General features: G+C 46.3%; 1 protein-coding gene across 7 annotated transcripts in view; it reads left to right on the top strand.

Annotated features, from left to right (window-relative positions):
* APLP2 (amyloid beta precursor like protein 2) overlaps positions 1-14,216 on the top strand; it is a 46,032-nt gene extending 31,816 nt beyond the window's left edge. For 2 of the 7 annotated variants that reach the window (XM_027699229.1, XM_027699221.1), the window contains 11 exons: positions 1,289-1,404; positions 1,971-2,045; positions 3,227-3,385; positions 3,858-3,986; positions 6,197-6,296; positions 6,848-7,018; positions 7,589-7,624; positions 10,338-10,420; positions 11,243-11,317; positions 11,762-11,917; positions 12,647-14,216. In XM_027699229.1, the coding sequence (XP_027555030.1) occupies positions 1,289-1,404; positions 1,971-2,045; positions 3,227-3,385; positions 3,858-3,986; positions 6,197-6,296; positions 6,848-7,018; positions 7,589-7,624; positions 10,338-10,420; positions 11,243-11,317; positions 11,762-11,917; positions 12,647-12,748 (1,202 nt within the window). In that variant the 3' untranslated portion in view covers positions 12,749-14,216. The remainder of the gene's footprint in view (positions 1-1,288; positions 1,405-1,970; positions 2,046-3,226; positions 3,386-3,857; positions 3,987-6,196; positions 6,297-6,847; positions 7,019-7,588; positions 7,625-10,337; positions 10,421-11,242; positions 11,318-11,761; positions 11,918-12,646) is intronic. The other 5 variants (XM_027699223.1, XM_027699225.1, XM_027699224.1 and 2 more) reach the window with 5 other exon arrangements.

The following is a 14,216-nucleotide window of genomic DNA, read 5'->3' as shown; positions in this document are numbered from 1 at the left end:
TTTTGTGTTATCTGGGGCTTGGCAGCCTGACTATACAGCCATAATCCTGTTTACAAAATGGGCTTCATGCAAGTGCTTTAGATTGGGCTGATCTGACTGAGGCGGGGAAAGAAAAGATGCGGATGTCAGGAGCTTTTGGGACAAAAGTTTGTCCTGTTACAGAGGGATTTGGGGTTGGGAAGAGGGTTATCTGTGTCCAAGCCTAGTTCAGAAATGCCATGAGCAGGCCCAGAAACCAGCACTGATGTGACATTGTCCTTTGCACACAAAAGTGCCTGTGTTGTATGTTCCCACTATTTTCCCCCAGTTAGAGGGAAGGTGGGTGGATGCAGGTACATGTTAAACTCTTCTCCTGTGTTCATACTGCAGTGCCAGATTAATTTTTTTCCGAAGCACGCTCTATTTTAATGATGAGTTGGAGGTTTTCCCCCCAAAATAACTAATACAGATGAAAGGTTGCCTTAACTGTCCCTTTCTGACCTCCCTCAGGCAAAGGGCAACAATGGAGTGCATCATGTTTGCCATAGTTCCTCTCAGAAAGGCTCTGGGATGTGTAGTGTCTGAAACTGTAGCACAGGAGCTTGATTCAGCACTTCCTAAACTGCAGAACACAGCATACAGAGCCCCTGGTGTGGATTTTGCAGATGCTTGAAATTTATCTGTTTTGAAATTTTGTTTTTCCCCTTGTCGAATTTGGATGTCTTGAAGTTACAAACCATCCAATGTATTGGACAAGTCACTTTGTCACACTGAGCCTCCTTCTGTCGCTGTCTTGTCTAATATCATTGCCTGTTAGTCTTGCATGGTGCATCTGGTAGGGAAGGTAGGTTTGAAGTGTAAAATATTGGGGAGTGTTTTGTGCAGATTTATTGTCAAGCTCCCTAATCATATTAATGATGTCTGGAGCCAGCTTGTTAGTGAACAGCTAATGCACAGAATGTCATTTAAACCATCCAAAGCCAATGTGGAAGGGAGGGGAAGAGGAGTTCTTTATCCTGCCATCCAAGTCCCTGTTTCTGGAACTGAGCAGTGCTCATCTCAGAACTGGGAAGGCTGAGCAGGTGCTGGTTGCCACAGTGCATGGCTGTGTTTTGGGGTGATGTAGCTGATGTTGTGCAGTGAATTGGCAGCTCAGAGATTCCCAACTGGACTCCTGGTAGGTGGTTCAGTAGACTCAACCTGCCAGATTGTTAATGATGCAGGCGTGGAGATCCCTCTCCTGCCCTGCCCTTTGCAGTCCAGGATCCCGAGTTTCCAAGCCATGCTGACGCTTCCCCTGTCCTGGCAGTGCCCACTGATGATGTGGATGTCTACTTTGAGACCCCAGCTGATGACAACGAGCACGCCCGCTTCCAGAAGGCCAAGGAGCAGCTGGAGGTCAGGCACCACAACCGCATGGACCGGGTGAGTGTGTGCCTTCAGCCTGGGCACTGCTACCTCCCTGCTGCCCGGCTTTGTCTGGGCAGCCTGATGGTGGAGAGGCTTCCTCTCCAGTTTCCAGCCTTCCGTGTGTTTATTGCAGTATGACCACACCATGGCAGTTAGATTTTTATTTCTGCAGTGTTGGAAGAGAGGAATTAGATTAGATTAGATGTTAGGAAGAATTCTTTACTCAGAGAGTGGTGAGGCCCTGGCACAGGTTGCCCAGAGAAGCTGTGGCTGCCCCATCCCTGGAAGTGTCCAAGGCCAGGTTGGACAGGGCTCGAAAGGTGTCCCTGCCCATGGAAGGGGTGTTGGAATGAGATGGGCTTTAAGGTCTCTTCCAACCCAAACTATGCTGGGATTCTATGAATCATTGAGGGTACTCGGCTCACTGCCCAGGGGGCTTAGGTTTTTAAGCCCCACAGCAGCTCTATTTTGCCTTCAAAACCTGGTCAGGCTGTGCCAGGATCTGCCTGTGGAGGCAAATGAGCTTGCAAAGATCAGATGTAAATTTGTCTGTTGTTGATGTCTGTCCTTTTCTTGTCCAGGTGAAAAAGGAATGGGAGGAAGCTGAGCACCAAGCTGTAAATCTCCCCAAGGCAGAAAGGCAGACTCTCATCCAGGTAAGAGTGGAAGGACCTAAAGAGGAAAGTTACTGAGAGAGATTGTAATTTTCAGAGCCAAAAGGTGACTGAGATGGAAGCACAGCCTTCCTGCTCTGTCAACAGCTGCCTTTTAGAGCAGGTTTGATTCAACTGCATTCTTTGTTCCTAAAGCTGGAGATGACCTGACCCTGTGCCAGGTCTTTTCCTAGACCCACTAGTAGGAAGTGATCTCGCCCTTCAAGCGTAGCGACAGCAGAGCCAAATTGTAATTTCAGACCTTTGGCCTGTTATGCACTACCCAGTGGCCTCAGAGCCTGGTTCAGACTCAGCCCTGGCTCTGTGGACACACATTTCCTGTTGGGGCAGACTTAGTGAAAACTGCTTAGACAGCAGATAAAGCTGGTTTGCTGCCAAAATGCCAATCTTGGGCCTTATGGGGGAGTTCAGCTGGACTGTGAAGTTAATCAAGGATATTTGTGGTGTGGGATTGTTAGGGGAAGGCTCTTCTGGCAGTGACAACTATATGAATTTTCCTCAAACCAATGTAGAACTAAGTGACTGACTCCAACTTTTCATCCTGCTTCGGATTTTATCCTGGAACACAGATTTGTCTCTGCATTTTTTAATGTAAGTCACTGTTTGGAACTATGTGCAAGTCCGAGAGTTTGCCATCATCTTTAGTGGAACATAATAACTCTTAATCATGTGTTCTAGTTGGTTTGGAGATGCTATGACTTTTGGAGGGGTTATGACCTTTCTAATAGAAGATACAGAGATTTGATCTGAAGGTGTGCTGATGGAAAATCACCTATGCAATATGTAAACCCTTGCAAAATCAAATGAATGGCTCCAGGCTGAAGGGATCAATCCTGTTTCCATACTGCAGAGTTGACGGAAAGAGTTGATACTGTGTCAGTCATTCAGCACAGCCTGGGTCTCCCAAACCCCAACATGATCTTTATGTGCAAGGTCATTTTCCTTCTTCAGACCTTTGTAATGACCTATGAGGGAAGTTTGGAAGGCAAATTGTCACTATTGAATTTGCAAAGATAAAGTCTGCATCAGCATCTCTCCTGCTCCTGTAAAGGGGTTGGACATGGAGTTTGACAGTGACTGTTAGTTTTAAGGAGTGACATGAGTGAGAGCAGGTGACCCTGGTCACACAGGGCATTTCATGCAGACAGCTTTCTTTGTCCTAGCACTTCCAGGCCATGGTGAAATCTCTGGAGAAGGAAGCGGCAAGTGAGAAGCAGCAGCTTGTGGAAACTCACCTGGCTCGTGTGGAAGCAATGCTGAACGATCGCCGTCGGATTGCCCTGGAGAACTACCTGGCTGCCCTGCAGGCTGACCCACCACGGGTGAGCTGCTCTCCACACATTTCTACAGCAGGACAGCACTGGGTAGGATGGAATGTGGCAAGGTCTTGATGAGAAGGTGGCCCGTGACTTGCCGGGGCAGAAACTGGGAATAGGTTCCCGGGAAAGCTTTCTGCATCGTGGCAGTTGTTGCTGCAGACTTGGCAGTGGGACTCCTAATTGACTCACTGGTGAAAAAGCCCTCTACTTTGTTTGGTGTCCATAAGGCACAGTTCAGAAGGCGTGGTGTTCTCAGTCAAAAAGGCTTAATTAATAAGTGTTCTGAGTCAAAGAGGCTTGATTTGAAAATGTTCTGAGTCAAACAGGCATAATTTAAAGAGAAAATATCTAAGAGGTGAGTGCAGGTGACAGGTCTGTCCAACACCAAAGCAGGCTCCCATCTGAGGTGCTGTTTTCAGCTGTGAATCTGATTTGACTCCCGTGGGTTTGAGCTGTTCCCTGCTCCCCTCCCCAGCCCCACCGCATCCTGCAGGCCCTGAAGCGCTACGTCCGTGCCGAGAACAAGGACCGGCTCCACACCATCCGCCACTACCAGCACGTCCTGGCAGTGGACCCCGAGAAGGCTGCACAGATGAAGTCCCAGGTGAGGAGGTTTCATTTTCACCCAGCCCTGGCTGTCAGAGGCTCTGAGAGCCCTGTGTTGTTGGGTACTATAGCAATGTCGCCCTTGTGCAGAGCTCTCCCTCTCACCAGATACACTCCCTGCACAATTTTCCTTGGTGCTTGACTCTGTAAAAAACTGAAACTCTGATTTATTTTGGCCACAATGACAAGTCAAGGGATTTAGAACTAGTTCAGTATCGGTATTGTGTTTCCTTTTATAAAACACCCATGTTGAGAGGTTGGTCTTCCTTGAATATCCTTCCTCACGCCCTCTAAGACCTCATATCTGTGTTCCTTTCATTAGGCTTGTTCTTCACTATATTGGGGGGTTGTGGGAATTGTGCCTCTGCAAAGTTATTGCCTGGTTTGCAAAGCATAATCCATAACCCTTTCCAGGCACTTGATCATCGTTCTTAACCTTATCACAAGTCTTGTTTTGATGTGTTTACGTTGTGCTGTTGCACTATACTGTACTCCTGAACAGCTAGAAAATAATTTTGCTCCTACTGGGTAGTGTGTGTGAATGTGCTGCTTCAAACCTGGCAAGAATAGTTACAGATACTCCACAAATCTTTGGAATTATGTCCTGATATTTGTTTTCACTTGTTTTAAAATGGTAGAAGATTATCTAAAAGGTCCAACTGATTCAAAACTCAAATGAAGAATGGCCTGATAACATCGAAAGGTTTGTTCATAAGGGCTCAGAGAGAACTGACTGCCCAGTCACAGCTTTAGGAATGTTTTCCCAGTTCCAATGTGTGGTTGATATGCTGCTTTGGAATATCTTTGAATTCTGTAATGTATGAAATATAAGGAGAAGGGAAAAGAACAGAGAGTTGCAGGGAGACAGTGTAGTAGAGCACATCCAGTGCTGCCAAATGGAAGAAATAAGCTGAGGAAAAATGCATTAAAAAGTGTATAACTGGGAGATGGAAATATCCTGGGTTAAGAGTAGGACAGGGAGGGGCAGAGCAGCATCACAGTGATTTTCTAGAAGTGAACCTCACCCTTGGAGGTGCCAGGTCCCATGGGTGTCACCTTGTTTCTGGGTACCGGCAGTGAACCTTCACCTCGTGTCTCCCGGGTTGTTTCCCACTGGCTGTGTGACTCAGTGTGACCCTCCCTCAGCTGCACATCCTCAGAAGGGGTGGGGCACTTGTGCTGGGCAGAGCTGACCTTTTGCTCTGGATGCGGAATTCGCGATCGCCTTTTTGGAGACGCATCAAGCACAGTCCACCCCAACACTTTGTTCTGCTGCCAGAGCCCGAGAGAGAGTGTGTGAACTGTATTCTTGTGCTAAATCCTAAGCAGTCCTTAATTCCTTCTGAAGGCTGCAGTGTCAACAGATCGACATGTGAGGGATGTGGGTGGTACAGTTCAATTCCCATTCCCTTTACTTTTCAGCTGCACTTTAAGCTCCTCAATCGATTCCCTTGATTGACAAGCTGCCACATGTAAAATTAAATTGCTTTCATCCTTGCTCTTAAAGGTCAGGCACACATCAGACTGTAAAGCAGGTCCGTCCAACTCCTTGGGTTTTTTCAATGTTGGGCCATCCATATAAATGTTCTCCAAGCTCTGTGCGATCCCTGATTATGCAGCACCCTCTTCAGGTCAGGCCTGACTTCACCGCTGGGCTTACTGTGCTTGGAGGAGCAATTGGAGGTTGCACACAGTTCGAATGTATTTCTCAAATGAAGGAGAACACTGTTGCCAGTGAGTGGGTGTCAGACAAATGTAATGCCACCATTGGTATGAAAGGCACCTTTGTTCTGAGATCAGAGTTGATAAATAATATGGTCTACTCCCTTTGCCTGTATTTTTTCTAGCAGTCAGGGATGATAATCCATTTAATAAAGCACTTGCAGCTGCTGCAGGAGATGAATTATGACCCTGTCTGGCATATGGGAAATACCAGCCTCAGTGATATCTGGTGTTTCCAGTGGAGAGCTGGTTACAAGAGTCAGCTGAATCCTCTCTCTCACCCTCAACACTTCCCAAAATACTGAGAGCAACATATACAGATGGCCAGTTCCAGGGAAGTGGTGGAGAGATCAGTCAGAGAATTGACTAGATAGCCCTGTGTCCCATGGCAGACCCACCAGCTGTAGATATTTTATTAAGCAAGGGAAGAACCACGAAGTGACTGACAGTCTGTGCCTACTCCAACACACTCTTGTACATCTGCAGGTGATGACACATCTCCATGTGATCGAGGAGCGGATGAATCAAAGCTTGTCTCTGCTGTACAAGGTACCATATGTGGCTGAAGAAATCCAGGATGAGATTGGTGAGTGTGTGTGCCAGTTCATATGCTGTGTTAAGACTCCAAGCTTTTATATCCAGTGGGCTCCCAAATGATTGGTAGCTCCTTTGGGGGGATGCCCTTGACAACAAGCACTTGGGCTTAGGCTTAGGTACTGCAGGGCAGACACTCTGGGGTTTGTAGCACAGGCAGTGAGAATAGCTTGTTCCCAAGAACTTTAACTGTCTCCATTTAAAAAAAATCAACAACATTCAGAATAGCAAAGCTGTCTCTCTAAGGGAGGTGAAAAAGGTTCATAAAAATAAGCAGATGGTTTCCAGTTTTATAGTTTAATCCCATCTTGCCAAACTCTCTTGCCGCATCAAACCTCTTGGCCCTTATTTGCATGTATTTCTAACAAATAAGAGAATTTACTGAGAATTCCAGATGAGACTTCAGAGCCTGCAAGATAAATAACCTGGCAGCCCTGAACATGTTCCCCTGCAGCTCTGCCTCAGCGAGGTTCAAACCATCTGCCCCTCTCTTCATGCCAGGCTTCATGCAGTTTGTGGAATAATTCCTCTTCTTCCTTTCAGATGAGCTGCTCCAGGAGCAGCGTGCAGACATGGATCAGTTCACATCCTCCATTTCTGAGTCCCCGGTGGATGTCAGAGTGAGCTCTGAGGAGAGCGAAGAGATCCCCCTGGATGGCAAACCCTTCCGCCCGTTCCAGGTGAAAACCTTCCCAGCCGTGCCCGACAGTGAAGGTATGTGCAGCTGGAAATCAGGCTCACTGGTGTGGTTTTGTAGTCTGTAGGCTCAGCTGGAACAGAGAAAGCTCCATCCCTTTGGGTGATGTAAGAGTAAAGCAGTTGCCCCAGCAGTACCCTTGATCTGTCCATTGGAGAGGCAGTGCCACTCTGAGCTGCTCTCTTGATTTTCTGATTCTTCTCTTTGCAAAATTGTCCTCTCTCTTTTCATTTTGCAGCAAGTATTAAATTTTTCCAGTGCGGCTTGACTCTGAATTTTCAGTCTTTAACCAAAATGCTCTCATGTAACATTAAGACTTTGTGCCGTGACCTGCTGAAGGGCTGCAGGAATTCTCTTTATTTTTTTTTAAATACATATCTCTATTTTTTGGAGCATCGGGTGTTGACAGCTGACGTGTGCGTGTGTAGGTATTTTAAAAATGCTTGGACAGAGTCCTGAGCTTAAAGAAAGCTGTAGACTAAAAGCTTTTCCCAGGATCTGAGTCAGAAATCATGCACAAGCCTTTTTTCCTTTCTCTCTTAATCTCCTTTCTCTGCTATTTTTGTTTTTGTTTTCCCTCCTGCTAGATCCTCAGCCGGATTTGTACCATCCAATGAAAAAAGGTTGGTTCTAAGCTGCTCCCTCTCAGTGCTTTCAATCACTCTCCTACCTCCTCAGTGTGTCTGATAGCTTCATTTTAGTTCCATGCTCACCTTGATTTTCATTTCCCTGCTCTCACTTAGATCAGTAATGTTCGATTTGCTTGTTTAGGCCTAGAGTTAAAAAAATTACTTTGTCTGAGCATCTAATTATGTGTGTTCCTCCCTGATGGGCTCACAAAAGTCTTGGAGTGTGTGGAGGGGCTCCTTTGCCCTGGAGAAACGTGGTGGTGTGTCTGCAGCCCTGTGGTACTTTGCACCTCTCATGTGACACTGCTCAAATTAAACCTTGCAGTGCTGGTGGAATCCAGAGGCTTTTCTACCTCCTATGGAATCTGTCCTTGATGCCTGATGACACCACTAAACAAGGGATGAGTGTTTTGTTTCCCAGCTAAATGTCCTCACAGAGTGCAGCTAGTCTGGGACAGATAAATTAGGAGCTTCTTCCTTCGTGTCTCCTCAGCATCACCTTTTCACATGTAGCATCTCTCCATACCAGCAAAGTCCATGTGATTACCTGTTTCTCCTTTAGCTCGGTGTTAATTCTGCAGTAACTCAGTGCCTGGCTAAAAACAGGCTTTAAGAGCAGCATAGAAATATTGGCATTAAATCATCATGTTGTTTAGCAACACAGTCTCAGGTAAAGAGCAGTAGAAATGTGAGGCTCTTGCATGAAGATCAGTGCTCTGTGTGAGGAGTAAACCCAGTGTTTTAGTCTGCCTTTGGCTCCAAATACATGGTGCAGACCTCAAAGGAGAGCAAAGGATTTCGCTAATAACCATTTCACATGAGCACAAATAGTTCTGTAGCACCATGAAGGCCAGATAGCTTGAAACTGTTCTCATTATCCTGCTTTTCGTTACAAATGTAAGTCACCTTCATCCCTCTTGTGGAGCAGTGTACAGCTGATTCAGTGTGCTGACTACTCTGGAAAGAATTGGGATGGCCTTTAGTTTGATTTTTTTTATCTGCTAAATTTTTGGACAACTGCTTTGTTGACTTGAAGATGATAAATTTTAAATTTGTGCTAGTTCTCCCTGTTTGAGTAAATGTAAGAGTTTCTGATGAGCTGGGGACAGAGTTCCTTCTCTTCTTTCCCTTTTCATTGAATTGCTTGAGGGCTCTGAGGGAGTTTTGGGGTTGTTTTTTTGTGCAGGTGTGTGTGGGGTTTACCCCCTGGGAAGTATATAATTTAAACTGTGCCTTTGAGCTACATAAAACTGGGTCTGTTACTTGGTACAGCACTCTGAGACAAATAGCAGAGCTGAACTGCCAGCCCTGGAGACTGTGCTGCCTTGGCTCCAGAGATGGGAATGAAGCAGCCACAGGCCAAAAGCTGACACAGTAGTTCTGTGCAAACTGTTTGTGGCCAGTGTCTCCTGAAAATCCCAATCATTGACTTCCACAATAACATGACCCGCTTCGACAGCCGAGAGAAGTCAGACTGGCAGCCTTGGCCGTGCCTGGAATCTGATTACTGCCTCCAGAGAAAAATGGGATGCACTAAAACCCAAGATGCTTCAGAGTTGGAGCAAAACATTATTTCCGTGGCATTTTCAGGCAATAAAAGCTTGTCACTGTAAAAAGTTGCCTTGGAGCCAAGTAACCTTTCCTTGCAGCTCATCAGAGAGCACGCTGCCAACTTCAGCAGCAGTTGACATAATGTCTTAGGCAACCTGCAAGCTCAGCAGCCCGTGCAGAGGGGTTTGCAGTCACCAGCAAAGCCTCAAGTGCTGTTGTGGTGTTTCCCTCCCCTCGTGCTCCTCGTTGTAAGGATCCCACTGCGGGTTTGAGGCTTGGCTGTCCTGCTTTTGTGCCCGTGAGTCACAGGTGTGGTGAAGGACACGACATTGTCCCTCCTGACAGTGGAAAACTGGTGTTGTCCCAACATGCTGTGTTATGTGAGGTCAAAGCAGTTTGCATCAGACTCTTCTCTTATTGATCTGGTCTATTTATAAACTCTTTGGATCAAAGCAGTTTATGCAGAGCAGCCGCCTTCTGTTAATTGATGCCCTTCTCTTGAGCCTGTGCTGGTTCCAGCTTGGAAATGGGGGAGTGATGTCCTGGTACAAAGGCTGCTGTAGTTCTCTGCTCCTCCCTTGCCCTGGGATTTATTGTTTCTGGGCCTATGCCAGATATGGGACAGCTGCTCCTTATAGAACTGAGCCGGGTGACCTTGGAATTCTCATTCCTGAGGCTCTTGTTGGTGTGCCTGACTCCAAAAGGATGGGTGATGCTGCCCGTGGGAGTGAAGGCATTCCCTGTGTGGTGGCTCTTGGCAGAGGGGTGTGTGTGCACTTCCATCCCGGGGGTCCCAGTGAGGTGCTGGTGACCCGGGGTGACACTTGCAGATGTCACTGTGCTCACAGTTTGTGTTACACCTTGCCTGGGGCCTTCTAACAGCAGCACTTAGTGCAGTATGTCTGCATTGACACTTTAGCCTGGTTTTGGTGAGTCCTGTCTGCTCCTCTCATTGCCACCTCATTTCCCCTCATTAACAGCCCCCCCTAATCACTTGTCACTGTAGCGTAGCCTTGTGAGCTCCCTTCTGACACACCAGCATGAAGACAGGTTAATACTCAGCAGTTAAACACGAGCCATGGCAGCTCTGCAGATATAAGTGACCCTCCCAGAGTGTCCTGGGGGCTGATGGGCTCTCCTTGCTCTTTTGGTGCAGGTTCTGGCATGACTGAGCTGGACGGGCTGATCGGCGCTGAAGAAAAAGTGATTAACAGCAAGAACAAAGTGGATGAAAATGTGGTGAGCTCTCCACCTTTATTTTGGGAAGCCAAGCCTGCCATGGACACTAATTAATAGCAGTGGCTTGTTTCCATGTCTTGTTCCTGCTCACAGAATGTCAGTGTGCTCATTATCCATCTGGTGTGGGGGAGTCAGTTTGTGACTATTGTAGGCTCTTAATACTGATTAGCATCAGAAGGGTGGGAGGGGGAGGGAAGGACAGCTCAAGATCTTTGGCAGTCTGAGCTGGAGAACTCTGATTTAGGAGCTGCTTTTCCCAAGCAGAGACCCTTTGATGTCCCTTTATTTTCATAGGTAGCTTGCTGTGTGAACACAGAGTGCTGGTGTATTCTGTGTTCCCACCTATTTGTCATGGCAGGAAAGGCCTCACCTGCCTCTGAAGGCAAGTGGCCCAGCAGGTATTGGCTCTGTCTACAGTGCAGAGAATTCTCGAGGTTCTAGTGGCAGCTGCTGTGCCTCAGTTCCCTGGGCTTTAAAAAATAAAAAAGTCACCTTCTGACTTTCCTTTCAAAACTGTTTTAAAGCCATGTGTTAGATCTTATACAGAAATGCTGGCTCCGAAGTTAGGACCTATTTTTTTATTGTTTTTTTCTTTGGGGCTTTAGTTTGAGGTAGTGTGGAGGTACATAGTTGTGGTACTGACTCTGGTGGCTTTAAGTGGTGGGCAACATCCCACACTGTTGAGACCAGGGCAGAGAGAGATGGTAGGTGGTTCTGAGCCTTTGCTAGTGTTCATTGAAGATCTCTAGTTTGCCTGCCTCTTCCTTTTCCACTCTGTTTTGTGTGGCTCCTTTCATAAAACACTTTTGGCACCATTTTCAGGTAATTGATGAGACCCTTGATGTGAAGGAGATGATTTTCAACGCGGAGCGTGTTGGTGGGCTGGTGGACGAGCCGGTACGTGTGCCCAGTGATTGGCAAATTCCAAACTGGATTTTGATTCCCATGCATTGCTGAATTTGGGGGTTGGTGCTTGGATGCAGCTCTGGGAGGTCAAGCAGAGTGAAATAATTTACAGCCTTTCTGCATAAAGATATAAACAATGAACACACGTTGGATACTCACCTGGCTCTTACTGCAAAAGTGTTTTGTGGGATAGGGAGTTGATGTGGGTCAGTGCCTGTCCAGAGGCACTAAGGGGGGAAAGAATTCTGTGTTCGTTATCCTTTTACTGGAATGTTTAGGGGTGGAATATATACATTGTTGTCCAGTTTATAATGAGTCATGACTTGATACCACAGATGGTTGAAGACCTTATTAGTGGCCACCATTTAGGTTTGTGTTGAGCATCTCTCCCTCATGGCTCTTCCTCAACCTGCTCTGTTGTTTTCTTCCCTCCAGGATAATGACAACTCCCTCCGTGATGATTTCAGCTTCAGCAGCAGTGCCCTGATTGGGCTGTTGGTGATTGCTGTTGCCATAGCTACTGTGATAGTCATCAGCTTGGTGATGCTGAGGAAGAGGCAGTACGGGACCATCAGCCATGGCATCGTGGAGGTGAGAAACAGCTCCATAACCAAGGATGAAAATAGTCAGTGCTGAATCACATGTTGTGTGTGGGGGGCGAAGATGGCAGGAGCTGCCAAGCCATGGACAGCTCTGCTCCTGCTGGGTGAGAATTAACTCTGTCGCTGCTGACACTGTCACTGGTGTGCAGGGGTCAGTCCCCGGCGTGCCGTGCTGGCACCTGGCACTCACACTTACCACCAGGATTCAATTAGGCTTCCTGGCTGGCTCAGGGCAGGATTTAGCAGTAAATGAGCTTTTCAGGGGATATCTTTAGCAGGGCAGTCTGTCACTCAATCCATAGCAATTTGTCCTCCTGGCTAATGGCAGTGACTATTAAGATGGGCTGAACGCTGAGGAGCAGCTCCTTCCTTGCACATTTCTAATGACAACTTAATGGAGTCCAGGGAAAGCTACTTTTCCCTTTGCCCAGCTGATGCAGGAAATCATAACGACCTCTTTAATGAGAGAAGTGGGTCCCTGATTTGTAGCATTAGCTGGGTAGTAATGACAGATTTGTGAGAACATCCCCACAGAGGCTCGGCTGGGCAGGAGGCACACGAACGAGCAAGTCGGTAAAGCTAATTATTTTTGCAGCTTACCTTTTTTCCCTGTTTACTGCTCACCATGTTAGTTATTCAGTATTTGTTTGTCACCTCTTATTCTATGGAATAAATTCTGGATGTGCCTCCTGTGAGCAGTAATGTGGTTTTTCCCCAGGTTGACCCGATGCTCACCCCGGAGGAGCGGCATCTGAGCAAGATGCAAAACCATGGCTACGAGAACCCCACTTACAAATACCTGGAGCAGATGCAGATATAAAAGAGATGAAGATACAACAACCCTGACCAGGAAAGGTTCAGGGTGGAGGGCCAAAGTGGTCCAGTGTTTTGGATCAATTACTGACCAACAGTTGCTTCGAGAGGACTTCATCTTACATTCAGAACTCCTGGATCATTAAGACTATAATTACTACTGTAGAGTTGCAATTTCCATTCTTTTAAATGGGTGAAGAAATGATAATATAACAATATGATATATAAATCTCCTTAAATGGGAAAAACGGATCTATTGCAGATATTTGACTGATATGTAGTTTTCTTTTTTTTTTTAAATAATCTAAAAAATACCAGTTCCGTTGTACTGTTGTCTGTTACAAGCTCTATATATATAAAATGGGAAATGTTGATTTTTATTTCTGATAGACCACCTGTATATTGAGGGTCGTTTGTACCAGCCCACCTTGTAAAAAGGAGACAGTTGTGGCTCTTCAGTCATTTTGGCTTTTATATATAAAGCAGTATTCTTTTTTCCTTTTTTTTTTTAAAGAGAATTTCACTGGGAGTTGCAAAGAGATTAATTTAGGGATAGGAGCTATGACAGCATAAGCAAGGAAGCAATTAGGAATGGTAACTAACAGAATCCTTATAATGAGAAAAAAAAAAAAGGAAAAAGAGAAAGAAAAAAAAAAGAAAACCCCCATCCTCATATGCCAGTGGTGTGCACCCTGCTGCTTAGCAGCTCGGGCTCTAGGAATCAACACTCCCTGGAGGCAAGGAGTTAAAAGGCTTCTAGCATCTCTGTTTATAGCTATTCTAGTGGAATGTTAGAACATGGTTTGTGCATTCAGGGGTCTGCACATTCCCCTTCCAGATTCAGTTCTGCTCTAGAGTTGGAAGTTCCTGGTAATGAATTGAAATCCTTTGTTCGCAGCCAGTTTCCTTCAGTACTCACCTGGCATTAACAGCCCCCTCTTGCTACTACTTTCTAATTTCCCCAGCTCTCCTGCCTCACCAACATGGTAAGTAGTTAAGAGCCGCAGATTTTGGAGCCTTTGCATCTCTCTGGGTGATGTTGGGCCCTGGGCACAGCTCTGGGTGTTTGCCCAGAAATGACAAATCACTGCAATAACCGGGACCTTGGGAGCTGATGAACACGGAGCTCACTGAGCTGGGGAGGGAAGAGAGACACCTTGGGAAAGGGATGCTGTCTGCCTGCTGTGAGGGAAATGGGATGCATAGGCCCCTAGAAGACCAAAAGGGGTATTGTTCCACTCACCATCATGTCTTTGTAATGCTTGTATAGTTGGTGTTAATGCTCACGGCTTTTTTAAATCTGGAGGTTCTGGTAACCTGTGGTGTATTTTTTCTATTTTTCCTGTGACTTTTATTTTTTCTTCCCCCTTCCGTGTCTCTTCCCACTATGCACAGATTTACCTGCAAACTCCTTGGTGTGGTCTGTGGGGAATGTACAAAGTTTAAACACATCAATAAACACTTTAACTTCCAAA

Source organism: Neopelma chrysocephalum, unplaced genomic scaffold (genome assembly GCF_003984885.1).
Source record: "Neopelma chrysocephalum unplaced genomic scaffold, ASM398488v2 Primary Assembly neopelma1_138, whole genome shotgun sequence".
NCBI lineage: Eukaryota > Metazoa > Chordata > Aves > Passeriformes > Pipridae > Neopelma > Neopelma chrysocephalum.
Note: the sequence above shows the minus strand (reverse complement) of the source record. Positions and strands in the feature narration are given on the sequence as shown.